The 24,785-nt window shown below is 39.4% G+C and overlaps 1 protein-coding gene across 1 annotated transcript; it reads left to right on the forward strand.

Annotated features, from left to right (window-relative positions):
• Nucleotides 1-222: 222 nt before the first annotated feature.
• Nucleotides 223-24,078, forward strand: LOC139911268 (arf-GAP with coiled-coil, ANK repeat and PH domain-containing protein 2). Its single transcript, XM_078284158.1, has 22 exons — nt 223-603; nt 1,651-1,708; nt 3,849-3,968; nt 9,594-9,647; nt 10,068-10,126; nt 10,531-10,714; nt 11,473-11,517; nt 11,823-11,918; nt 12,353-12,427; nt 12,900-13,003; nt 13,349-13,400; nt 14,573-14,673; nt 15,170-15,281; nt 16,164-16,357; nt 17,266-17,335; nt 19,191-19,285; nt 19,842-19,912; nt 20,561-20,715; nt 21,835-21,944; nt 22,213-22,323; nt 22,525-22,586; nt 23,369-24,078. Exons 1-22 carry the CDS (start codon nt 551-553, stop codon nt 23,620-23,622), a joined length of 2,235 nt encoding a protein of 744 aa, XP_078140284.1. The 5' UTR covers nt 223-550; the 3' UTR covers nt 23,623-24,078.
• Nucleotides 24,079-24,785: the final 707 nt, after the last annotated feature.

Below are 24,785 nucleotides of genomic sequence, written 5' to 3' on the forward strand. Positions count from 1 at the left end.
TAAAAATAACGTAACATAATATTTATAAAAGTGTTATTTATTTTTGTTTTCTATATTATCATTTCCTGAGCAGCCGTCACGCGCCTCCTGCCCGCCAGGTGTCGCTGTTTGTCACGCGGCTCAACCCGCGGAGCGTCGACCCGGATACTGACCGGGAGTTTGTCGGTTAGCAACAGCAGCGGAGCAGCGGAGCTCTGCACAGCTGTTGGACTGAAACACCCACAACACGCTTTTATTTATGTTTTTATCCAAACCACGACAACATGCGTGACAGGCCGATGCGCGTTCACGATGCTTGATTGGTCCCCGGCGGTGAAAGTATCGATCGAGCGCGTGGAAGAAGCTTATTGATTGCTTTCCCGTTATATGGAGTGATGATATGAGCCGGGAGAGAAGTGATAGGAAGCACCGGCTGCTGCAGCCTCGTTACCGGAGTTATAGGTCAATATCTGTCAGTGTGGAGAGTTACTAAACTTTAATGAAGTTACATTAACATTAGGTCTGTTTCACTGTTTATAACTTAATAACTGTCACTGTGCGGTCTGATGACATGGAGGCTTTCCTGGACTTTGAAGAATGCATCAAAGACTCTCCTGTTTTCAGGTTGGTCTCACACACACACACACACACACACACACACACACACTCTCTCTGCTGGGGTTCAGTGGCTCCTGGAGCAGCTGCTGAGGTTTGGGAGAATATTCCTTCATATCTGAAATAAGCCGAAGCTCAGACTCTTTTGTCTAATTAAAGAATAATTAATGTACTGAAAATGATAAGAAAGAGATCTGGGTTCCTACACATGTCTGGAAATGTACTGAAAACATATTTAATCATTTCTAGATGAGACGAGTTTGGAAATTACATACATTTTTTTGAAAAGTATGGAAAATATTGTACTGTCCTGATATACATATAACTACACATTTTCTGTGGTTATGGACCCAAGTCATCTCATATTGTGATATTTATCGCTGTGAAGGTTAATCTTCATGTACAGAGTGATGTGGCAGATTTATTTGGGGCAAGACGACTATCTGGACGCCAAAATCTTCAAATCAAGAAATTATGTTCTGGGAAAAATCTGGAATTTTGCAATCCAGACTGTGTAGGAGCCTGAAAGATGCTTCTGTGCCCAGATCAGATCTGAGATTTCACCGCTCCAAATTGAAGCTGTACGTTTTGGTTTTTGGCTGTTGAGAGGATTTGTGAAGTGTGATTTGAATGTGATGGAGGACGAGAACTGAGGAGAGAAATGTTTTATTAGAATGACCGATGGTGAGACACTAAAAGCTTATTTGATTATAAAAGATTTGTTTTTGTGTTTCTGCTGGTCCCAGATCTGTCCTCATGTCCTGGAAACAGTGTTTAGCTGTGATGACTCTTGTTCCTTTTACTGTAATGGTGTCTTGTAATTCCATATGGGATTGGCTACAATAATAATTCATTCATTCGTTCATTCGTTCATTCCTTCCTTCCTATCCAGTATTGGATGGTGACCTGAGAGCAGGTCACCAGCCCTCCTCTCTGCTCTCAGGTGGTTCAGCCTCAGCCTGAGCTGTGGGAGCTGGTCTGGGGTCAGTGACAGAACACAGTCTCTGTTGTGATGTAGATCCTCATGTAGATCCTGATGTTGTTCTGTTTCTGCAGACTGACTCTGGAACAGTTTGAGACAGACGTCACTCTGCTGGAGACACAGGTGGAAAAGGTACAAATACTACAAGTACTACTACTACTGCTACTGTTACTGTTACTACTACTTCTAGTACTGCTACTACTTATACTAACACCAGAGACGGTTTAGAAACGAGACGGCGCAACTGCGAGTCATTTCCTGTATCTGTGTCACGTGGGTTTCGCCACTGCCCCGCCCCTTTAGGAGACTAGCGGCAGGTCCTGAGTCTGTTCACTCCAATGGGAGAAGTGAACGTGAGCACAGATTATGACCGATTCTTTCGCCCCATAGTCACCGAAGTAAATATTGGACCCATTTTTCACAAGCCACATATCTTCCGAACATTCTGACACTAAAATGGCATTTTTCAGACAGACAAATCAGGAGAAAATTAACTTTGTTGGAGACCGGTCTCTGTCTCAGCAACACACTCTCGCGAGATCTGGCAACATCATCATACATCCCGTTGGTCTGGTTTCACTGCAGTGCTGCCAACGGCGCTTTCCAACTGGATAAACAGAAATTTAAAGGGACTTATACGTGAAACCATGAATTAGAAGTTAAGACTGAAATAAAACTTGTGTTTCTTTCTCCACACGACGTTCACAACACTTCCAAACGAGGTGGGGGGATGGGGGGGGGGAGGCGACCACGCCCACTTAGGAGACAGGAAGTGTATACCATTTCATACCATTGGCGCAGCTTGTAATGCGTCATCTTGTGTGTATAGAGCATCTTTGCTAATACTACTACTGCTACTTCTGCTACTACTGCTACTGCTACTTCTGCTACTACTACTACTACTACTACTACTACTTATGCTACTACTACTTCTGCTACTACTGCTACTACTACTACTACTGCTACTGCTACTTCTGCTACTGCTACTACTACTACTACTACTACTACTTCTGCTACTACTACTTCTGCTACTACTGCTACTACTACTACTGCTACTTATGCTACTACTACTACTACTACTGCTACTACTACTGCTACTTATGCTACTACTACTACTACTACTGCTACTGCTACTACTACTACTACTGCTACTGCTACTTCTGCTACTGCTACTACTACTACTACTGCTGCTACTACTGCTACTTATGCTACTACTACTACTACTACTGCTAAAACTGCTACTACTACTACTACTACTACTACTTATGCTACTACTACTTCTGCTACTACTGCTACTACTACTACTACTGCTACTTCTGCTACTACTGCTACTACTGCTACTTATGCTACTACTACTACTGCTAAAACTGCTACTACTACTACTACTACTACTACTTATGCTACTACTACTTCTGCTACTACTGCTACTACTACTACTACTGCTACTTCTGCTACTACTGCTACTGCTACTTCTGCTACTACTACTACTACTACTACTACTACTTATGCTACTACTACTTCTGCTACTACTGCTACTACTACTACTACTGCTACTGCTACTTCTGCTACTGCTACTACTACTACTACTACTACTACTTATGCTACTACTACTTCTGCTACTACTGCTACTACTACTACTACTACTGCTACTTATGCTACTACTACTACTACTACTACTACTACTACTGCTACTACTACTGCTACTTATGCTACTACTACTACTACTACTGCTACTGCTACTACTACTACTACTGCTACTGCTACTTCTGCTACTGCTACTACTACTACTACTGCTGCTACTACTGCTACTTATGCTACTACTACTACTACTACTGCTAAAACTGCTACTACTACTACTACTACTACTACTTATGCTACTACTACTTCTGCTACTACTGCTACTACTACTACTACTGCTACTTCTGCTACTACTGCTACTACTGCAACTACTACTACTACTACTGCTAAAACTGCTACTACTACTACTACTACTTATGCTACTACTACTACTACTACTACTACTGCTACTACTACTACTACTACTTCTGCTACTACTGCAACTACTACTACTACTACTACTACTTATGCTACTACTACTACTACTACTACTGCTAAAACTGCTACTACTACTACTACTACTACTTATGCTACTACTACTACTACTACTACTACTACTGCTACTACTACTTCTGCTACTACTACTGGTTACTCAGTTACGGTGCTGACATGAAGAGAGCTTATTGGTCTGTAATCTGCATCTCTGGCCAATCAGGTGATGAAGCTGTGCGGTAAGATGGTGGAGGCGGGACAAGCGTACAACGCAGCCAATCAGCTCTTCCTGGCCGGCCTGGCTGAGTTCTCCATGTACCACAAGAAGGACAACATCATAACGGTACGGAGCAACCTAATACTAATGCTAATGCTAATACTAATATTAAAACTGCAACAAGCGATTTCCCGACCACTAGAGGGTGGCATAAAACTGCAACACATTTGTACATAACACACAGCAAAAACACTGCACTACGGATGCCTACTAAGGACAAACTAGCAAAGCAGCGTGTATAAAGGCTAACAGCTAAGCTAACCGTACCTACAGAGAAGTCTCACTGGTTACCAGTCTCACTTTGACAGATCTTTCTCCTGCTGAAGGTCACATGTCCCACAATGACTAGTGAAGAGGCAGGTAGCAAGTTTACTAGTTTAACAAGTTCACTAGTTTAACAAGTTTTAACAAGTTTACTAGTTTAACAAGTTTACTAGTTTAACAAGTTCACTAGTTTAACAAGTTTTAACAAGTTTACTAGTTTAACAAGTTTACTAGTTTAACAAGTTCACTAGTTTAACAAGTTTTAACAAGTTTACTAGTTTAACAAGTTTTAACAAGTTTTAACAAGTTTTAACAAGTTTTAACAAGTTTACTAGTTTAACAAGTTTACTGGTTTAACAAGTTCACTGGTTTAACAAGTTTTAACAAGTTTTAACAAGTTTTAACAAGTTTGCTAGTTCAACAAGTTTACTGGTTTAACAAGTTCACTGGTTTAACAAGTTTTAACAAGTTTTAACAAGTTTACTAGTTTAACAAGTTTTAACAAGTTTACTAGTTTAACAAGTTCACTGGTTTAACAAGTGTTAACAAGTTTACTAGTTTAACAAGTTTACTGGTTTAACAAGTTTTAACAAGTTTTAACAAGTTTTAACAAGTTTATTAGTTTAATAAGTTTACTAGTTTAACAAGTTCACTGGTCTAACAAGTTTTAACAAGTTTACTAGTTTAACAAGTTTACTAGTTTAACAAGTTTACTAGTTTAACAAGTTTACTGGTTTAACACGTTTTAACAAGTTTACTAGTTTAACAAGTTTACTAGTTTAACAAGTTTACTAGTTTAACACGTTTTAACAAGTTTACTAGTTTAACAAGTTTACTAGTTTAACAAGTTTACTGGTTTAACACGTTTTAACAAGTTTACTAGTTTAACAAGTTTACTAGTTTAACAAGTTTACTAGTTTAACACGTTTTAACAAGTTTACTAGTTTAACAAGTTTACTGGTTTAACAAGTTCACTGGTTTAACAAGTTTTAACAAGTTTACTAGTTTAACAAGTTCACTAGTTTAACAAGTTTACTGGTTTAACAAGTTCACTGGTTTAACAAGTTTTAACAAGTTTACTAGTTTAACAAGTTCACTAGTTTAACAAGTTTACTGGTTTAACAAGTTCACTGGTTTAACAAGTTTTAACAAGTTCACTGGTTTAACAAGTTTTAACAAGTTCACTGGTTTAACAAGTTTTAACAAGTTTACTAGTTTAACAAGTTCACTAGTTTAACAAGTTTACTGGTTTAACAAGTTCACTAGTTTAACAAGTTTTAACAAGTTTACTAGTTTAACAAGTTCACTAGTTTAACAAGTTTACTGGTTTAACAAGTTTACTAGTTTAACAAGTTCACTAGTTTAACAAGTTTTAACAAGTTTACTGGTTTAACAAGTTCACTGGTTTAACAAGTTTTAACAAGTTTACTAGTTTAAAAAGTTTTAACAAGTTTACTAGTTTAACAAGTTCACTGGTTTAACACGTTTTAACAAGTTTACTAGTTTAACAAGTTTTAACAAGTTTACTAGTTTAACAAGTTCACTGGTTTAACAAGTTTTAACAAGTTTACTAGTTTAACAAGTTTTAACAAGTTTACTAGTTTAACAAGTTTACTAGTTTAACAAGTTCACTGGTTTAACAAGTTTTAACAAGTTTACTAGTTTAACAAGTTTTAACAAGTTTACTAGTTTAACAAGTTTACTAGTTTAACAAGTTCACTGGTTTAACAAGTTTTAACAAGTTTACTAGTTTAACAAGTTTACTGGTTTAACAAGTTCACTGGTTTAACAAGTTTTAACAAGTTTACTAGTTTAACAAGTTTACTGGTTTAACAAGTTTACTAGTTTAACAAGTTTTAACAAGTTTACTAGTTTAACAAGTTTACTGGTTTAACAGGTTTACTAGTTTAACAAGTTTTAACAAGTTTACTAGTTTAACAAGTTCACTAGTTTAACAAGTTTACTGGTTTAACAAGTTTACTAGTTTAACAAGTTCACTAGTTTACTGGTTTAACAGGTTTACTAGTTTAACAAGTTTTAACAAGTTTACTAGTTTAACAAGTTCACTAGTTTAACAAGTTTACTGGTTTAACAAGTTTACTAGTTTAACAAGTTCACTAGTTTAACAAGTTTTAACAAGTTTACTGGTTTAACAAGTTCACTGGTTTAACAAGTTTTAACAAGTTTACTAGTTTAACAAGTTCACTGGTTTAACAAGTTTTAACAAGTTTACTAGTTTAACAAGTTTACTAGTTTAACAAGTTCACTGGTTTAACAAGTTTACTAGTTTAACAAGTTTACTGGTTTAACAAGTTCACTGGTTTAACAAGTTCACTGGTTTAACAAGTTTTAACAAGTTTACTAGTTTAACAAGTTTACTGGTTTAACAAGTTTACTAGTTTAACAAGTTTTAACAAGTTTACTAGTTTAACAAGTTTACTGGTTTAACAAGTTTACTAGTTTAACAAGTTTTAACAAGTTTACTAGTTTAACAAGTTTACTGGTTTAACAAGTTCACTTGTTTAACAAGTTTTAACAAGTTTACTAGTTTAACAAGTTTACTAGTTTAACAAGTTTACTGGTTTAACAAGTTTTAACATGTTTACTAGTTTAACAAGTTTACTGGTTTAACAAGTTCACTGGTTTAACAAGTTTTAATAAGTTCACTAGTTTAACAAGTTTTAACAAGTTCACTGGTTTAACAAGTTTTAACAAGTTTACTAGTTTAACAAGTTTACTGGTTTAACAAGTTTACTAGTTTAACAAGTTTACTGGTTTAACAAGTTTTAACAAGTTTACTAGTTTAACAAGTTTACTGGTTTAACAAGTTTTAACAAGTTTACTAGTTTAACAAGTTTACTGGTTTAACAAGTTTACTAGTTTAACAAGTTTACTGGTTTAACAAGTTTACTAGTTTAACAAGTTTACTGGTTTAACAAGTTCACTTGTTTAACAAGTTTTAACAAGGTTACTAGTTTAACAAGTTTACTAGTTTAACAAGTTTACTGGTTTAACAAGTTCACTAGTTTAACAAGTGTTAACAAGTTTACTGGTTTAACAAGTTTACTAGTTTAACAAGTTTACTGGTTTAACAAGTTTACTAGTTTAACAAGTTTTAACAAGTTTACTAGTTTAACAAGTTCACTAGTTTAACAAGTTTACTGGTTTAACAAGTTTACTAGTTTAACAAGTTCACTAGTTTAACAAGTTTTAACAAGTTTACTGGTTTAACAAGTTCACTGGTTTAACAAGTTTTAACAAGTTTACTAGTTTAACAAGTTTACTAGTTTAACAAGTTCACTGGTTTAACAAGTTTTAACAAGTTTACTAGTTTAACAAGTTTACTAGTTTAACAAGTTCACTGGTTTAACAAGTTTACTAGTTTAACAAGTTTACTGGTTTAACAAGTTCACTGGTTTAACAAGTTTTAACAAGTTTACTGGTTTAACAAGTTCACTGGTTTAACAAGTTTTAACAAGTTTACTAGTTTAACAAGTTTACTGGTTTAACAAGTTTACTAGTTTAACAAGTTTTAACAAGTTTACTAGTTTAACAAGTTTACTGGTTTAACAAGTTTACTAGTTTAACAAGTTTACTGGTTTAACAAGTTTACTAGTTTAACAAGTTTTAACAAGTTTACTAGTTTAACAAGTTTACTGGTTTAACAAGTTTACTAGTTTAACAAGTTTACTGGTTTAACAAGTTCACTTGTTTAACAAGTTTTAACAAGTTTACTAGTTTAACAAGTTTACTAGTTTAACAAGTTTACTGGTTTAACAAGTTTTAACATGTTTACTAGTTTAACAAGTTTACTGGTTTAACAAGTTCACTGGTTTAACAAGTTTTAATAAGTTCACTAGTTTAACAAGTTTTAACAAGTTTACTGGTTTAACAAGTTTACTAGTTTAAGAAGTTTACTGGTTTAACAAGTTCACTGGTTTAACAAGTTTTAACAAGTTTACTAGTTTAACAAGTTTACTGGTTTAACAAGTTTACTAGTTTAACAAGTTTACTGGTTTAACAAGTTTTAACAAGTTTTAACAAGTTTACTAGTTTAACAAGTTTACTGGTTTAACAAGTTTACTAGTTTAACAAGTTTTAACAAGTTTACTAGTTTAACAAGTTTACTGGTTTAACAAGTTCACTTGTTTAACAAGTTTTAACAAGTTTACTAGTTTAACAAGTTTTAACAAGTTTACTAGTTTAACAAGCTTACTGGTTTAACAAGTTCACTTGTTTAACAAGTTTTAACAAGGTTACTAGTTTAACAAGTTTACTAGTTTAACAAGTTTACTGGTTTAACAAGTTTTAACATGTTTACTAGTTTAACAATTTTACTGGTTTAACAAGTTCACTGGTTTAACAAGTTTTAATAAGTTCACTAGTTTAACAAGTTTTAACAAGTTTACTGGTTTAACAAGTTTACTAGTTTAAGAAGTTTACTGGTTTAACAAGTTCACTGGTTTAACAAGTTTTAACAAGTTTACTAGTTTAACAAGTTTACTAGTTTAACAAGTTTACTAGTTTAACAAGTTTACTGGTTTAACAAGTTTTAACATGTTTACTAGTTTAACAAGTTTACTGGTTTAACAAGTTTTAACATGTTTACTAGTTTAACAAGTTTACTGGTTTAGCAAGTTCACTGGTTTAACAAGTTTTAACAAGTTCACTAGTTTAACAAGTTTACTGGTTTAACAAGTTCACTGGTTTAACAAGTTTTAACAAGTTCACTAGTTTAACAAGTTTTAACAAGTTTACTGGTTTCACAAGTTTACTAGTTTAAGAAGTTTACTGGTTTAACAAGCTTACTAACAAGTTAACTGGTTTAACAAGTTAACTGGTTTAACAAGTTCACTAGTTTAACAAGTTAACTGGTTTAACAAGTTCACTTGTTTAACAAGTTCACTAGTTTAACAGGTTTACTGGTTTAACAAGTTCACTAGTTTAACAAGTTCACTAGTTTAATTTGACAACAAGCTTTAGAAAAGAGGTGAAAACAGCAACACAGCTGGATATTGGTTCATATCATTAAGTCTCAATGAAATCTCCACAGAGCACATATTAGTTTCAAGATTGGTTAGAAGGTCTGATATCTCTTATTGCAGGTTTAAGACTAATGCTAATACTAATGCTAATAGAAAATGCTAATACTAATGCTATTGCTAGTACTAATACCAAAACTAAAATGAATACTAATATTACTGTTATTACTACTCTTCTTACTACTACTGATACTACTGATACTACTACAAGTATTACTACTGCTACGACTTACTACTATGATTGCTGCTATTGCTACAAATACTACTACTATACTACTATAACTACTACTACAAGTACTACTACTACTACTGTGTCTTCCCGGTTGCAGATTCTCCTTCCTTTGGTTAAATTATTGTTCTTAACTTCCTGTTTCTTTCGCCATAGAACTGCCTGAACCAGTTCAATCAGGGTCTGCAGGAGATGGTCAGCTTCCACACTGTGAGTAGTACACAAACACACACACACACACACACACACGCAAATGCATTTCCGTACACATGCATCCTGTTTCTCTGTGTATTGTCTGTTTCACCACCCTTGCTTTAAAGTGGTGGAACCTAATTTATGATGATGATAGCAGTAGTGGTTGTATCAGTAATAAGAGTTGTAGTAGTAGCAGTAATAATAGTGGTAGTTATAATAATGTAAGTAGTATTTGTTGTAATAGTGGTGGTAGTGAGAGGAGTTGCAGTAGTGGTAGTAGTAATAAGAGCTGTTGTAGTAGTAACTGTTTTTGTGCAGTTGCTGTAGGAGTATTCATAATAACAGCAGTAGTAGTAGTAGCAGTGGTACAGTAGTTGTAGTACTATTGTAGTAGTAGTATTGCAGTTTCTTCATTCCTCTGGTCTTCTTCCTCAGATGCTGTTTGATCAGACTCAGAGAGCCATCAGCCAGCAGCTGACCAACCTGTTCACCCAGTAGGTTCAACACACACACACACACACACACACGCACACACACACACCTACGAAGTGGCCTCCATGAAGACAGAAGATGCAGCAGGAGTTTTGCCCCAAAACCTCCTCCATTTGAAAAAGTGATCTTTTACAAAATGACTGATAACACAAATAAAAAAACGAATTATGTTACTTTTATGGGACAGTGGGAAGCTGAAGCCCTTGTTTGACTAAATGAGAGAAATTGAGCTTCAGGTAATGATTTTCATTTCAGAATAACGTGAATAGAAAAGAACTCGTATGTCAGGTGTGTGTAGACGAGGCCCCAAGCCATCTGGAGCAGGAAGCGGAGTGAGAGGAAGGGACAGTAATGATGCTAGTACTACTGATGATGATGATGATGAAGGTGTGTGTGTGTGTGTGAGGTTCCTGCCCCAGCTGGCGGAGACGCGGCGGGAGTTCGTGCGGATCGGAGAGGATCTGGAGACGGCGGCGCTGAAGAGCGCTCAGATCTCTCGGCACAAAGCGAGCGAGGCGGAGCGAGCGAGCCACCTGCTGCTCGCCACGCGCAAGTGCTACCAGCACTTCGCCCTGGACTACTGCCTGCAGGTAAACACACCGCTCCTGTCCACTGACCCAGGAGCTGCCACACTTTTCCATGTCAGGGAATCACAAGCAAAGACTATAAACTATTCTGAAAATAAAATGCCGTCTTCCGCTCTCGGCTCAACTGTTGTTTTTATTTCTGTCGGTACTTCCATGATCACTTTAGGATCACAGGAATATTTGTTCCCTCTGTTGTCTGGGTGCGGTGACCTCTGACCTTTGACCTCCTTACTATTGGTTGCTTGTAATTAGTGATGGAACGATGTGTTCAGGATTCAATACATCAGGATACAATGTGATCAATAAAAGTTCAGCGACAGCAAAGCCTGACTGCAGAATTCTGTTTATTTCTGAGACTCAGATCTTTCTAGCGATGCCATTGGCTGCTAGAATGTAAACAACAATTTCAAAATGTCATTACAAAGTGACAATAATATAATTTGGATGGAGAGCTTGTGAAACTGTGATGGTCAAGAGTCTCATTAGTGATTACTACAGCAGAATAACATGGAGCTGATATCACCATTCATGTTCCTGACACAACATACAGACTGACATGTTTTGTATCGCGATATATTGATCTAGCAATGGAAGCTTATTCTGCTGTTGATCTCACTGAAAGTCTCTCTGGATAAGATCAGAGCATCAGTGAAATACCTAAAAGTAAATGTAAAATGTGTAGGAGTGACATACTGACATTTTTTGTTGCATACTTCAATATCCAACACTAATATAGATATATTTTCCATTTGTTCTTTCAGCTTAACACCTTCAAGACTCAGCAGAAGATTGACATCTTAAACTCTGTGAGTTGGACTGCTGTGAAAACACAAACTGAAAGCTGCTCTCTAGATTTGGGAGAACATGAATGTATCTTGGTATTGTACTGCAAATATTATTATGAATCTAATGGTATAGCAGCAGTAGTAGTAGTAGTAATAATAGTTGTTATAAAAGTACTAGTAGGACTAGTAATGGCTATAGTAGTCATATAGTAGTATAGTATAGTAGTCTAATAATAAGACTATTATTTTTAGTAGTAGCAGTAGCAGTATCAGTAGTAACTGTGGTCCTACCTAGTTTTTCACAGTATTCCTGTCTGTGTTGTCAGGTGTTCTCCTACTTCCACGCTCAGTTCACCTTCTTCCACCAAGGCTTCGACCTGCTGAGGGACCTGGAGCCAACCATGAAGACCATGGCAGCTCAGGTCAGACCAGACCAGATACTCTGCTGTTATTTTCTAAACTTCCCAGTGTATTGTCCTTCCTACCAAACTCCACCCATCTGGTACTCAAAGAATATTAAAATAAATGCCAAGAATTACTTGCAAATGCTTACCAGCATTTCCTTTCCAGTCCTCAAGTGCAGTGGCTCCAAATAACAATTAAAAGTACAGCATTACATCATACTGTATATCATGATGTAAATCTCCAAATGAGAGCCGCTGTTAAACTGCAATACCTACTGGACCTGAGTGAACCAAAATTACCAAAATAACCCAAATCTACTAAACTGCTACAGGAAACACTAGTGCCATCTGAGCCAAGTTTGACCCCAATGTTTATTAACTGTTACCTGGTGTTGATGGTAAAGTGTTAACTGGTGTTGATGGTAAATTGGTTTGGTGTGTTGTCATGGCAGCTGGCCCAGCTCTCAGCAGACTGTGCAGCTAAGAGGAAAGATCTAGAAAACACACACCTGCTGGTCCAGCAGAGAGTAAGTACCATTTGTCTGTCAAACCATTTCTAATGTTTATATCACCTGTGTTCACCTTTATCATCACCTTCACCAAGGCTAGTTGGTTTGTCTGTCTTTCAGGAAGATACTTACAAAACATATGAAGGGAATTTCATTAAATTTGGGCCAAGGAACAACTGATTAGATTTTGATGATGATCTGGGATTTCTGACATTAGACAAGTATCCTGACCTGAATATCTGTTTTCAGTCAGAACTAATGCAGACAGAGACTTGATTCCAAATCATGAGACAATGTTTGCAGGTTCAAGAAATCAATGTGAAATGTCAACATTTGATGTGAGTCTATTTAAGCGATAAACTACGAGAATAAATTCAGTGTTTTGCAGTCACAGGTTTGTGTTTATCAGGTAGTTTACAACGGCCTGACTGATGGTTTTATAAGTAAGAAATAACCAACAATGTGTGTGTGTGTGTGTGTGTGTGTTCAGGACGCGTCAGGAGAGCCAGTCGTCAGTCCGTGTCCAGGTAGTGATGACATCATCCAGGGTTACCTCTTCAAACGCTCCAGGAGGAAAAGCAAAACCTGGAAGAGGTGCAGAGACGCGTTCTGTTGGTTTCTGTTGGTTTCTACTGGTAAAGGGGAAATACGCCCAGTGGTCCGACAGATCAGTCAGTATTTGTCAGTATTAGAAAGGAAGCAACGGGGATGATGGGAAATGTAGTCTTAATGTGGAGAAACACTAGAACTAACAATACTACTGCTGTGAGACAGAGGCTTTGTTTATGTTTTGATTTGGTGGATTGACATTTTTTTTTCCATTTTTTTTTTTGATCCAAGAGAAGATCCTACATGGTTCACCTTTAAACTTTAAAGATAAAACCTTTTTTATTTCCCAACATGTAGCTCAACCCCCAAACTTTTAATTTCTTGTTTCAGATGCTGGTTTTCCATTAAAGACAACCAGCTTGTTTACAGAAAGTCGCATAAGGTGAGATTCATCATTTTATTAAAGCACCTGAACAATTATAAATTAAACAGTTAACAATTATAAAACATTTATCAGTGAAAGGGTTTCATCCCAAAATGCTCGATATTCTTTTTGTAAAAATGTTGCTACCTGAAAATGTATCAGTTGGTTAAAAAAAAAAAAAAAAATGTATCAGTTGGTTAAAAAAAAAAAAAAAAATGTATCAGTTGGTTAAAAAAAAAAAAAAAATGTATCAGTTGGTAAGAAAAAAAAAATTAAAAAAAAATGTATCAGTTGGTAAAAAAAAAGAAAAAAGAAAATGTATCAGTTGGTAAAAAAAAAAAAAAGGATCAGTTGGTAAAAAAAATTTTATCAGTTGGTAAAAAAAAAAAAAAGAAAATGTATCAGTTGGTTAAAAAAAAAAGAAAGAAAATGTATCAGTTGGTAAAAAAAAATTCAAAAAAATGTATCAGTTGGTTCATAAAACACAGATGATTCGATCCACAAACCTTTTTTAGAAGCAAAGGTGTTAATTGTTTCTTATTTATTTATTGAACCTTTATTTAACCAGGAAAAGCCTCATTGAGATTAAAAATCTCTTTTTCACGAGTGTCCTGACCAAGACAGGCAGCAGAATTAACACGTTACAGACAGACAACATAAGATAAGATAAGATAAGATAAGATAAGATAAGATGAGACAGCACTTTATTAATCCCCTTGGGGAAATTCAGGTGCCACAGCAGCAACTGGCAGACAGTACCAAGGAAAACAAGTACAGTAAGTACAATAAGATAATAAAAAAGAAGATGTACTAAGATAAAACAACAGAGGTAATGTACATAATATAGACAGTGCAACACTGAGCTTTAATAATAAGCAGAATGAGTTTGACTCTCACACCAGCAGTCACTTTGTCAGAAGAGGTGTCGCTTCTTTCAAATAGTGAAGATCTCATTTTGGAATTCAACTCTTCAGTAAATTGTAATAGTGATAATTGTTGTTATTTTTATTGCTGAAAGAAATGTAATAGAAGTAAAAGTTGGTAGAACTGTCATCATATTGATTGGCACCAGACATTTTAACAACCGACATGTTAACGTGTGAATTGTTGCAACTGTAACAGTGCCTCAGTCAGTCTGCGGTGCAGCTCAGTGAAGCGGTGGAGGTGAAAGTGGTTTGTTTGTCTTGCAGGAGGAGCCGCTGGTTTTGTTTGAGGATCTCAGACTGTGTGCCGTCAAACCTCTGGAGCACATCGAGCGGCGCTTCTGCTTCGAGCTTCTGTCCGTTCAGAAGTAAGAAACGACAGAGGCGGTGTGACGTCTAAACGCCACACCGGCTTCCTGAGTAAAACCTCTCTGGCTTTGTCTCTCCTGATCCTGCAGCCTCTAAAATGAGCCAAGTTAATACTTTTTAAATGTAGTAAAATGTCTTCCAGTTATTAGAGGTTTCTTACATGAATCCAGAACAGAGTCAGTAGTTCATTCTGCATCCTGTCTGCTTTACTAAATACTCCCTTAACTATTCATTTCCTGCTGTCCAGCTTTTCACAGCTTTGTTTCTATTATGCTGTTTTCTAAATTCAGTTTTAAATTCAAATTGAAAAGGTCTTAAAAAGTCTTTAAAAAGTAAAAGTCTTAAAAAGTAAATGTGGCTTTCTGAAACCTGCTGATATCCTGTTCAGGTTCAGCTTGTTGTCTCATTAAGCCACAGCTGGTCTGTTTTTACAAGCAGAGATGTTGTGTTTGGTGTGTGTGTGTGTGTGTGTGTGTGTGTGTGTGTGTGTGTTAGGTGCTGTGCTCTGCAGGCGGACTCGGAGGAGCTGCGGCAGGCGTGGCTCAGCGCGGTGCAGGGCAGCATCGACCTGGCGTACAGAGAGAGAGTCGAGTCACAGCAGCCGCAGGTCAGTCTGCAGGAAAAAACCTCCGCCAAACAGGAAGTGATGCGTTTTACAGTTCCGGTTTGTTTGGGATAAAACAGAAGAAGAAGAACTGGGCAGTTAGCATGAGCAGTGATAGCCACCATGACTGAACAGACAGAGAAGAGAGAAACTCAAACTGCAGCAACAGAGAATCCAAGCTCCGCCCACACTGTGTGATTGACAGGTGACACCACAGTGAGGCTGAGGGACAGAGATGGAGACTGAACACCTAGGGCCGGGCGATACTGACAAAACCAAATATCACAATATTTTAGACCGAACACCTCGATATTGATAATGTGACGATATTCTGGGAATGAGTATTCATGCTTTCATAAGATATTTACACACAAGGAAATTTAGAAAATTAGTAATGATCATTAGTAATCAGTAATGTGGATATGGTGAGCAGGTGAAGAACGGACTGATGCGTTCAGACCAGGGAGAAGTCACAACCAAGTTATTTCTCAATATTATGAAAACCAAAATCCCAGACGATATAATAATAAATGATAATAATGATATAATATAATTGTATTTATAAGCGCTTTACATGGTACTCAAAGACACTTTACATCAGCTAAGGGAAAAAGAAAAGAAACATAAAATACATAAAACAATTGATATAAAAGTGATGAATAATGAATGAAGATGATAAAATAATGATATGAGTGTGCATATTAAAACAGTAAAATTTAAAAAAAAAAGTGTCTGGTTTTCCAGTTGTCAGTGGGAGTCGGATATCGTAGGCAGTTCTGAAGAGGAGGGTTTAGAGTTTAGACTTCACGATATCCATATTATACGATATATCGCCCCGCCCTAATAATACCAATCTGTCCCATTCACACCCCTCTGTGTCTCCAGCCTAAAGCCCCCCCCCAGCCCCCGTCCGGCGGGGACCCCCAGCCCGGCCCCGCCCCCCTCAGACCCCCCGCCCCGGGCGTGGCCCTGTCCGGCCCGGGGAACCAGCGCTGCTGCGACTGCGGGGAGGAGGAGCCTCGCTGGGCCTCCGTCAACCTGGGCATCACCATGTGCATCGAGTGCTCCGGCATACACAGGTGTCCCGCCAGACCATGTCGACACACTGTTCAGGTTTAGCTTGCTTTTATTACAGTGCAGTAGTGATGGACGGTCTGTTCCTCTCCTGGTCTGAGTCAATACCTGATCTGAGGTTCAGGATTCAATACATCAGGATCTGATGTGATCAATAAAAGTTCAGTGACAACAAAGTCAGACTGTGCAGAATTCTGTTTATTTCTGAGACTCAAATCTTTCTAGCGATGCCATTGGCTGCTAGAATGTAAACAACAATTTAAAAATGTCATTACAGTTGAAGTGACAAGTGACAATAATATAATTTGGATGGAGAGCTTGTGAAACTGTGATGGTCAAGAGTCTCATTAGTGATTACTACAGCAGAATAACATGGAGCTGATATCACCATTCATGTTCCTGACAGCAGAATAACATGGAGCTGATATCACCATTCATGTTCCTGACAGCAGAATAACATGGAGCTGATATCACCATTCATGTTTACGTATTGTCACATTTTTGTATTGTGATATATTGAGTTTGGATATGCCGTCCCATCCCTACAGCACATACCTGAGATCTGCCTAGAGAATTCAATAAAAACTTAAATATCACTGTTGTCAGGTGAAAAGTGTCTGAGAAAAAAATACTCATTTTTTCGTTGGTACATGTTTACTTTTACGACTGGAGTAAAGTTGGTGTTGGAAAGTGCAACAGGACCACATGTAGTTTGTCTAATGTGATGTTGTAATATTCATTTAATGCGTACTGGGATTTGTTGTGTCATAGTATTTCTGTAATGTAGTTTTTTGTTGTAGCATGTCTCCGATGTGAAAGTTATGTTGATGTGAAGTGTTGTGTGATGTCAGAATATTAATGTAACATGATGTCATGTCGTAGTGTTTAATGTCTGATGACATCATGCTTGCAGGAGTCTGGGCGTCCATGTGTCTAAAGTGCGCTCTCTCACTCTGGACTCCTGGGAGGCAGAGCAGCTGAAGGTACCAGAGACACACTGCTGCACCACACTAGCACTAACACTAACACTAACACTAACACTAGCACTACCACTGACACTAACACTAACACTAGCACTACCACTGACACTAACACTAACACTAACACTAGCACTAACACTAGCACTAACACTAGCACTAACACTAACACTAGCACTAACACTAACACAGGAGTGGGTCAAAGTCAGTTTAGTATACCGTATTTCCTCTAATATTGGCCCGGGCCTTTATTTACCTCAACTGCAGAGGGTACCAGGCCTTTATTGGAAGCAGGCTTATATTAGAGACATGCCTTTATTTCTAATTCCCTCTGTTTGATAAGTATATTTGCTCATATTTTAGTACGAAGCCTCCTTGTTTTCTGATCTGCTTCTGTTGGGGTTCGTTAGGTAGCCGTTTTTTTGTTACTGCGATGCATTACGATAATTACGGTAATCGACGACGGCACGCTCCAGAGACTTCCGGCGGCCGAGCCGTCTTGTGGCACTTGTACATTACTACAAACTACAGTTACATTATATAACTACAAACTACAGTTACATTATATAACAGGCACGAGGAGTTTACCGGTATCCACGGTTGTTTTTTCCTTTGTTTTTTTTCCCGGCCTGTATTTGGGGCCGGCCTTTATTTGTTCGTGTCGACCACGGCCCCGGCCATTATCGGAGACCCGGCTTTTAATTGACTACCGGCCACTATTAGAGGAAATACGGTAGGTTTATTTAAAGAGCAATATCAAACCAGGGTGTCTCAGTACACTTTACAACAATGAAACAATATTAAAAGAATCAAGGAGAGACATAACAATAAATGATGTAAAAGTTAAACAAAGTAAAATCACAAAAATAACACAGCAGTAGAGAAATGAGGAGGTTTATTATAGGAGAGTGAGACTTAAATGTTGCCACTGAAGGGGCAGCTCTGAGCGAGGAGGGGGGAAGTGACATCTGCACAGCCAGCTGATGTTTTGTGCGTTCTGGGGACGGATGGGTAACCACAGCTTTGACAACGCAGAGTGCGAGGTAGAGTGTGATGTGTAATAAGGTCCGGAAGGTAGTCGGGTGCAAGTCCGTGAACCGCTTTACAGGTTAGTGGTAACATTTTAAAATCTGATCGAGCCTGTATGGGCAGCCGGCGGGGGGAAGTCAGAGTGGGGTGGGCGATATGATCAAATTTTATGGTTCTGGTAACAATCCTGGCAGCGAGCTGAAGGGGTTTAGTGGCTGAAAGAGGAAGACCGGACAAGAGAAAATTGCAGTAATCTAGTCTAGAAGAAACAAATGCATGAATCAGGGTGTTGGCATCAGCAGAGGAGAGGACTGGTCTAATGGAAACCTTACCTGCAGATGCAGAGCTCCACCCACCTGGTCCTGCCTGGAGACAAAATGTAGCATACACAAAACACTGTGTTGCAGTAAAAGCACTCTGAAACATACTCTGCACTATACTAAAGACGCTCCGTTTAATATGATAGACATTATACTAGATGTAACCCTCTTAGCGAACACCTCCACTCCAAAACCTTCTGATAAAACACCTTAACGCTCAAACCCAAACCCTCTGATCAAATGCCTTAACCCCCAAACCCCTTTATCAAGCACCTTAACCCCAAAACCTTCTGATCCAGCATCTAAAACCCTGTGATAGAACGCCTTGAATCCCAAAACCCTCTAAATGAACACCTTAACCCAAAAACCCACTGATCAAACATCTTAAACCTAAAAAAAAACAAAAACCGCTGACTGGATTCCTTAAACCCAAAACCTTCTGGTCTTCTTCTGTGTTTCCCTCTCCTCCTCCTCCTCCTCCTCCTCCTCCTCCTCTTCCTCCTCCTCCTCAGCTGCTGTGTGTTTTGGGAAACGACGTCGTCAACCGGATCTACGAGGCTCGGTGCCCGGGGGAGGGACGAGTTAAACCGGCTCCTGACAGCCCGCGGTAAAATACCCTCCACTGCCTTTTTTACACCGAGGTTTTCATTTCACAGGACGCTCATTACAGGTGTGGAAGGTCTGGGAAAGTCTGGAAAATGGACGTGTTAACTTCCAGGTCTTGGAAAGTTTGGAAATTTCACAACATTTTGAAAGATATGTTGGGGGGGGGGGGGGGGGGAATCCTAATCCTGACTTCCAATCAGGGTGGAAAAGCCTCTGAAACTTTTAGACCACCATGGGACACTAAAACTCTCCACTGAAACCCAGAAATTATTTTAGTGTCAGCTCAGCAGCTTTATCTATTCAATAGCAGGGAGACATTACTGCCTTTAAATGAAGAATTCCTTTCCAAAAAAAAATCACTGACTAATTAAATGAATCAATAAAATAAAGAAAATCAAATGTCATGTCAGGTTTTCTGCCTGTTTTTCTTATGAACGACATGACTGGAAGATATACAAGAATAATAATGATAAAGGTCAATATCGGCCCGACATGCTGTTCTGACCTTAATAATGACTTCATGTTTGACTGATGCTGTGGTTCTCTCTCCCTCTCAGCCCAGAGAAAGAGACGTGGATCAAAGAGAAATACGTGGAGAAGAGATTCGTCCTGAACAGAGACGACGCCCGTAAGTCCGGTCAGCCGTCCCACCGCTAGAACAAAGTCAGTTTACAGCAGAGTCCACACGGCTAACAGCATGACAGGCTGGCAAAATGTTTAGATTTCTCTGGCAATCTAAAAAATATGTATGTAATCTCAAAATAACTCTATTTTGTTTTAGCATGATTTTTCTTGTTTATTCCCCTATACCTCTGTGTGTAAAATGAATGTTATATGAAGTGATGTAACAGAGTAATAATATATATAAACACTACCAGTCCACAGTCTGGACTCCTGACTGAATGTTCTCTGTTTCTCATTCTCTTAAAGCATTTTGATCTAAAGGCTTCTGCTTAAATGCTTGAAATTAATTTCTTAGACAAATATAAATAGTGAAGTTGATCCTATGTATGAATTTCTTTCCAAAGCCTTTGCCTTTCCATCAAGGCAAAGAATCTAAAATATAAGAGAGTTTTGATTTGTTTAACACTTTTTTGGTCGCTGCATAATTCCATTTGTGTTATTTCATAGTTTTGAGTCTTTACTGTTATTCTAAAATGAGGAAAATAGTAAAAAGAAAGAAAAATGCGTGTCCAGACTTTTGACTGGTAGTGTGTATATGTTGTAGGACGTTTTGTTTAATGTGTTTTAACTCTTTGTGTTGATGCCATTCCAGAAGGAGGGAAGGCGGAGGTGGGGCGGAGCCTGTACCAGGCGGCGCTGCTAGGAGACCTGGTTGCCATGGCGGCGGCGTTGGCCCGGGGGGCGGAGGTCAACGGGAGCGTGGCTGAGGAGGAGGGACGGACGGCGCTGATAGGAGCCGCTGTCGGGGTAAAAACACTGGAGCTCTGATGAAGACTTTGAGCTGGAACAAGTCAGACTGACGAGTCTCGGTGTCTTCACTGTTTGAATCTGCATGGTGACTCCTGTCGGTCTGGTCAGTCTGTCCACTGATTCAGATATCAAAATCTTTGACCAATCACAGCAGCAGAGCAGAGTGATGTAATCTGGAAACGCCTCAGAGCAACAACAGTCATGGCGGCTTCACTTCCCAGCTGTTAATCAGCTGATTGTTCCTGTTTTAGTTCATCGAGCCATTCAGTTTGTTAAGGACTGATGAAATCTCTAAATCTATCTTTCTATCATCCAGTTCCTCTGCCGGCGGCCATTTTGGTCGTCGTCGTCGCTCTGTAGCGCTCGTCATAAGCAGGTTTGTCCCGCCTACATCCACCAGCCAATCAGGTTTGTCAGACAGTATCTGTCTGAATTAACTGCCGGTGGATAGACCGACCAGACCGACACGAGTCACCGTGCAGACTGAACCGGTGCTGCAGACTGAACCAGTGCTGCCGTACCAGCAGGTGGGTCAGAGGGTTCAGGTGTGTCAGAGGGTTCAGGTGGGTCAGAGGGTTCAGGTGGGTCAGAGGGTTCAGGTGTGTCAGAGGGTTCAGGTGGGTCAGAGGGTTCAGGTGGGTCAGAGGGTCAGAGGGTTCAGGTGGGTCAGAGGGTTCAGGTGGGTCAGAGGCTTCAGGTGGGTCAGAGGGTTCAGGTGTGTCAGAGGGGTCAGAGGGTTCAGGTGTGTCAGAGGGTTCAGGTGGGTCAGAGGGTTCAGGTGTGTCAGAGGGGTCAGAGGGTTCAGGTGTGTCAGAGGGTTCAGGTGTGTCAGAGGGTTCAGGTGGGTCAGAGGGTTCAGAGGGTTCAGGTGTGTCAGAGGGTTCAGGTGGGTCAGAGGGTTCAGGTGGGTCAGAGGGTTCAGGTGGGTCAGAGGGTTCAGGTGGGTCAGAGGGTTCAGGTGGGTCAGAGGGGTCAGGTGGGTCAGAGGGGTCAGAGGGTTCAGGTGGGTCAGAGGGTTCAGGTGGGTCAGAGGGTTCAGGTGGGTCAGAGGGTTCAGGTGGGTCAGAGGGTTCAGGTGGGTCAGAGGGTTCAGGTGTGTCTGTCCTGCGCCTGCAGGGGTCGCTGCTGGGCTGTGAGTTCCTGCTGCAGAACGGAGCCAACGTGAACCACCGAGACCTGAGAGGACGAGGAGCGCTGCACTCTGCTGCCACCGCAGGACACACCGGGTACACACACACACACACACACACACACCGACTGACGCAGGACACACCGTGTACACACACACACACACACACACACACACACACACCGACTGACGCAGGGCACACCGGGTACACACACACACACACACACACACCGACTGACGCTGGGCACACCGGGTACACACACACACACACACACACACACACGTTATCTACCTGGACTAAGCTGGTAAAATAAAAGGTAAATTAAAATCAATCAATACTCTTTAACTGTCATTGGCTGCTGCAGACAGGTGTGTCTGCTCCTGAAGAAAGGAGCCAATCAGTACGCTGTAGACGAGAGAGGACAGGACCCGTTGGCCATCGCCGTGGAAACGGCCAATGCCGACATCGTCACCCTGTGAGTAAAAAATCGAAGAATCTGAATTTGGGATTGGGTGTTTGTGGTTTTACTTTTCACTTAAAGTTGTGTTCTAATAGTTCTAAAATACAACTAAAATGTGTCATAATGAAGCTTCTAAATTAAAGTATAATGTAGGACTGTTATGATTCATTTTAGAATTTATCACCAGTATTGTGTGATCTTGACTTTGTGTGTCAGACTGCGGATGGCCAGGATGAACGAGGAGATGAGAGACTCAGAGGGATTCTTTGGATCCATGGGTAAGAACAGTTATACAGAAACACAGATTACAAACAAAAACAAAAACGCAACTGAAATCCCATTTTTAGTATTTGACTGGTATCTTGTTATTGCTCTTGTTGTGCTCTAGAAGATAATAATCTGCTGAGAGTCTGGTAATAGTTTCTCTGCTCTGTGTCATTTTAACCATCAATCTATTACAGTCACATTAATATCCCTGCCTGGGTCTAATGACAGTAAACCAGTGAGAGCCTGGTGGAGACGACTGCTCTCCTCTGTCTCACAGCAGCTGTATTGTTAGTTCTCGTGTTTCTCCACATTAAGACTACATTTCCCATCAGCCCCGTTGCTTCCTGCCCCCCCCTCCCCCTCCCTGAAGAGGATCAACATGTTGGAAGTGATTTCTCCATCTTCCTTTCCCTCCTTCCACCATCTGCTGCCAGAAACTCTTTCAGCTTTATCTCCGTTTGCTCTGGAAGAACAGAACCTCTTCCTGTTTTGTGCCGTAAAGCGATCCAGCTTTACGGCACAAAACTTAATAAATAATAAATACTTCTATCAATATTCCAGGATGAATGTACACAATAGGCATATTTACCCATATCAGCGATATATTTACATTTCTGCTTGTGTGTTTAGAGGCTTTGTGCTTGACTTCACGCTTTTGAATGTGCGGTTAAAACGCAACTAAAACACAACTGACTGGTGTAGATTATATGTAGTAGTATTATAGTATGTAGTATTACTGTATATTTAGTGTATTTGAGTATTAGTAGTAATTGTAAATGGTCTGTAATTCCAGGTGACGACGAGACGTTTCAGGACATCTTCCGTGATTTCAGCGACATGGCCTCCCACGATCCTGACAGGCTCAGCCGCCGCAAGTTCAGCCGAGGAGGAGAGGAGGAGGGGGAGGGAGGAGGAGGAGGAAGAGGAGGAGAGGGGGAGGGAGGAGGAGGAAGAGGAGGAGAGAGAGGAGGAGGAGAAGGAGGAAGAGGAGGAGGAGGAGGGAAAATGGTGAACAGCCAACATAATGATGAAAAGACTTCAGAATAACAGAAGCTGAGGCTGGAAGCCCGTCGCACCTCAGAATCTCTCTAGAACACCGCTGAGTTGCCATGGTGACAGTAAAACCTCTGGAATACCACTGAGGTGTCACCATAACAGTTTGGTCAATTCCTTCTTCAGTACCACTGAGTTGCCATGGTAACAGTTTAGTAAAATCGTTGTAGAATTCTACTGAGTTACCACGGTAACAGTTTGGGGGAACAGCCTGAATCGTAACTTTTAGCGACAGTTGATTGACAGCTTTGCGGCAGCTGCGTAACAATAGAGGTTCAGATGCCTGACAGTTACAAAAATACAGTTACAGTATAAAAACACGTTCCTAATGCTTAATATAATATAATATATTAATATAATATAATATAGTATAGTATTTCCTTTATAATAACTATATAACTACATACGTATGTATAGTTGTTATTGTTAAGACAGCCGATGTTAGCAGTGCTCAGGTCATGGAGAATCAGAAAGTCTGATGATAGGCTGGGAAGTGACAGCTAGCTCCGCCTCCTGGCTGAGGTCACTCAGGAGAAAATCCACATTCATTTTCCTGTTGACAAATACAAAATAATCTCATCAATTAACTACCTGAACTGTCCCAGAAAGGTCAGCTTTTAATAGACAGGAGCACCATGTGGGCGAGTTAAACACAAACAATTCCAAGTTGTAGCAACAAGATCTCACGTTTCTTCTGACATGTCATGAACATGTCATTCCACTCCAGCACAGGGCGGCCATCTTTATGCACCTGGTCCATTTGTTCCTCAGCTGTAAGGAACAGGTGTTAAAGTTAAAATGAAGACTGTTACTGGTAGAGTAAAGTCACATAGGACAAGTAGTTTGGCCCACAGAACCAGAACAGATAGAACGGTCATTCCCATTCAAATCAGCGTTCCTGGACGGTCGGAGCGGCGGCCATCTTGCTGTGACCCGTCGGACTAGCTTCTGTATAAAGCAACTCGCAGCAAGTCACTGAGCTGAGAGGTTTTACAGCAAGAACCAAAGCAGCTTCTCTGTCTCCTCGCTGCCATGGATTGCTAACATGCTAATGTTGACTAGAAGAGCTAGAGAGAGAAGTACAGTCTGTGATGAAGCTACGTTAGCCTCGTCGCTAACGTTAGCTTCCAGTTGAGTTCTGACAGTTTGCTAACAGA

Source organism: Centroberyx gerrardi, chromosome 6 (assembly GCF_048128805.1).
Source record: "Centroberyx gerrardi isolate f3 chromosome 6, fCenGer3.hap1.cur.20231027, whole genome shotgun sequence".
NCBI lineage: Eukaryota > Metazoa > Chordata > Actinopteri > Beryciformes > Berycidae > Centroberyx > Centroberyx gerrardi.

Excerpts from the sequence above, each read along its gene's own strand:
- LOC139911268 (XM_078284158.1), top strand. The coding sequence starts at position 551 with ATGGAGGCTTTCCTGGACTTTGAAGAATGCATCAAAGACTCTCCTGTT. Across the intron at positions 10,715-11,472 it reads CCCTGGACTACTGCCTGCAG|CTTAACACCTTCAAGACTCA; the intron begins GTAAACACACCG and ends TTGTTCTTTCAG. Across the intron at positions 21,945-22,212 it reads GCCACCGCAGGACACACCGG|ACAGGTGTGTCTGCTCCTGA; the intron begins GTACACACACAC and ends TGGCTGCTGCAG.